Source organism: Squalius cephalus, assembly GCF_949319135.1.
Source record: "Squalius cephalus genome assembly, chromosome: 13".
NCBI classification, from domain to species: domain Eukaryota; kingdom Metazoa; phylum Chordata; class Actinopteri; order Cypriniformes; family Leuciscidae; genus Squalius; species Squalius cephalus.
The window spans coordinates 38760075-38762574 of NC_137134.1; the positions used below are offsets into that span (position 1 = coordinate 38760075).

General features: G+C 37.9%; 1 protein-coding gene across 1 annotated transcript in view; it reads left to right on the forward strand.

Moving 5' to 3' along the window:
* dstyk (dual serine/threonine and tyrosine protein kinase) overlaps positions 1-2500 on the forward strand; it is a 42040-nt gene that overhangs the window by 8743 nt on the left and 30797 nt on the right. Inside the window, exon 2 of the mRNA XM_079890219.1 lies at positions 2326-2500. This exon is cut by the window's right edge and continues 229 nt beyond it. Coding sequence (XP_079746345.1) covers positions 2326-2500 — 175 coding nt within the window. The remainder of the gene's footprint in view (positions 1-2325) is intronic.

Sequence of the window (2500 nt, forward strand, 5' to 3'; positions counted from 1 at the left end):
GTTCATCTTCGGATCACAAATGAAGATATTTTTTATTAAATCTGAGAGCTAGATCACTCCTCCATAGGCTTCTAAGGGACTGAAACTTGCTGGCCCAGAAAATGTATTAAAGAGATCGTTAATATAGTCCAAGTGACTCCAGTGGCTCAATCTTAAGTTTATAAAGCGACGAGAATACTTTTTGTGCGCAAAAAAAAATAAAAAGTAAAAATAACGACTTTATTCCACTTTTCATTTCCTTCTCTCTGGGACTAGAGTTTTTTCACATAGTGTAACTGCGCAGCGCGTCTGTGTTGTACGTCACACGTAGGCTCACTATTGGCCGACGCTGGTCATGTGTGTGATGCGTGTGACGTGCAACCCAGAAGCGCTGCGCTTAAACACTACGTGAAAAGACTCGAGGCCCAGAGAGAAGGAAATGAAAAGTGGAATAAAGTCGTTATTTTTACTTTTTATTTTTTTTTGCGCACAAAAAGTATTCTCGTCGCTTTATAAACTTAAGATTGAGCCACTGGAGTCACTTGGACTATATTAACGATGTCTTTAATACATTTTCTGGGCCAGCAAGTTTCAGTCCCTTAGAAGCCTATGGAGGAGTGATCCAGCTCTCAGATTTAATCAAAAATATCTTCATTTGTGATTCGAAGATGAACGAAGGTCTTACGGGGTTGGAACAACATGAGGGTGAGTAATTACTGACAGAATTTTCATTTTTGGGTGAACTAACCCTTTAAGATTATTGTGGGAGTATTTTTGTATTTTCAAAATACTAATTACTTGTATTTTATTTAAATACATTTTTCACATCAGTATTTTGTATTTTATTTTGTTACATTTCATGAGCCAGTATTTGTAGTTTGTAACAAAATAGTTTTTGATGTATTTGTGCCCACCTCTGAGCAAGAACTGATAATAATGTAAATGTGTAGCTTGAAATGTAATGTAAGTCACTTTGGATAAAAGCGTCTGCTAAATGTAAATATATATATATATATATATATATATATATATATATATATATATATATATATATATATATATATATATATATATATATATAAAATAAAAAAAATATATTTTTATTTTTTGTTTTTCGCGTTTTTCGCAAATGAGCAACTTTAAATGCTACAAAACACATAAATGTATGCAGGCTATTTATTGATTTGTTAGAATTGCTCAAATGAAATAATTGCTTGTCTCAGACTGTGAGAGGCGTGGGTGTGTGAGCGCAGCATCGGTTCTTGATGCGATGGTGTTTGCTAGCGTGTTAGCGTGTTAGCGTGCGGCACTCAATCAGATTACGGTGTGCAGTGCTGTTGTATAAGGCAGTGACTCAGCAGCTCTGGGATTATGAGCACTTCCTAATAATATCCAGAGTGACTCAGTGTGTGTGGGTGTGGGTGGTAGTGTGAGAGTGTGGGTGTTTGAGTGTGTGTGTGTTTGGGCGGTCCGGCTCAGAGACGGTCATGAGATGCAGGCCTCAGGACACACCGGCACAAAGCTTGTTTTTCTGAAACATCTCAGACTTTGTGATGTTTTCACAGCGTCTCTTGAGTTAAACTTCAGTAGCAAACCACAGGATTCCTTCCTGAGAATCAATTCAAAGCTCTGATTCAGAGATTCATCTGCGTTAGAACTCATTTTTATGAATTAACCCTCTGATGGTCCTCGGTCATTTCTGACCGAATAATTTTCTGTTTTGAATTTTTAAAAATCACAGCTTCATCGGAAGGTTATGATACTTGGTGACTTTTATGGCATTAGGTATGTGAATACAAAAAAAAATTGAGGTCATGATCCAAGCATGCTAAGTGGTCGTAAAAAAAAAATAGTCACACTTGTGGTCTTCGGTCAAAAATGACCGACCCATAGGAAATGAATGGGAAATTTACAAAAACACAAAAATTCTCTGAATTCTTGTCTGTGTACAATCTACAAATCGGCCACGATTCTAAAAAAAAGTACACCGCAGTAAAGGGGTGACACTCTACAACATCAAGAGTGCAAAAAATTCACACCCACCCACACACACACACATACAAACACACTTTTATACACATACACACCAATAAATTCAGATTACAAAAAATCTGTTTTGAATTTTTAAAAATCACATTCATCACAAATTATTATTTAAAAATTTGGGTTTAGATTTATCGGCCAATATATCGGTTATCGGCTTTCAAGTTTAAAGAATTATCGGTTATCGGTACCGGCCAAAATGTTCATATCAGTGCATCCCTAATTAAAATAAATGTTTTTAGAAACCCGCTGATTGCAATATTTTGAGTGTGTGTCAAGCGTGTGTTTCTCTCTGTGTCGCAGGTCAGCTCCGGTGCATCTCGTTCCCGCGGCACGACGAGGATTATCTGCAGAATGTCGTCGGTTGCGCCCCGTATATTCTCATCCTGGGTCAGGACTGTTCGGCCCGATACCAGCTCCTGAACTGCATGCTGGGAGAGAGGCTCCTCCCCCTGGGCTTGGATGTGGGTGGGGCCTG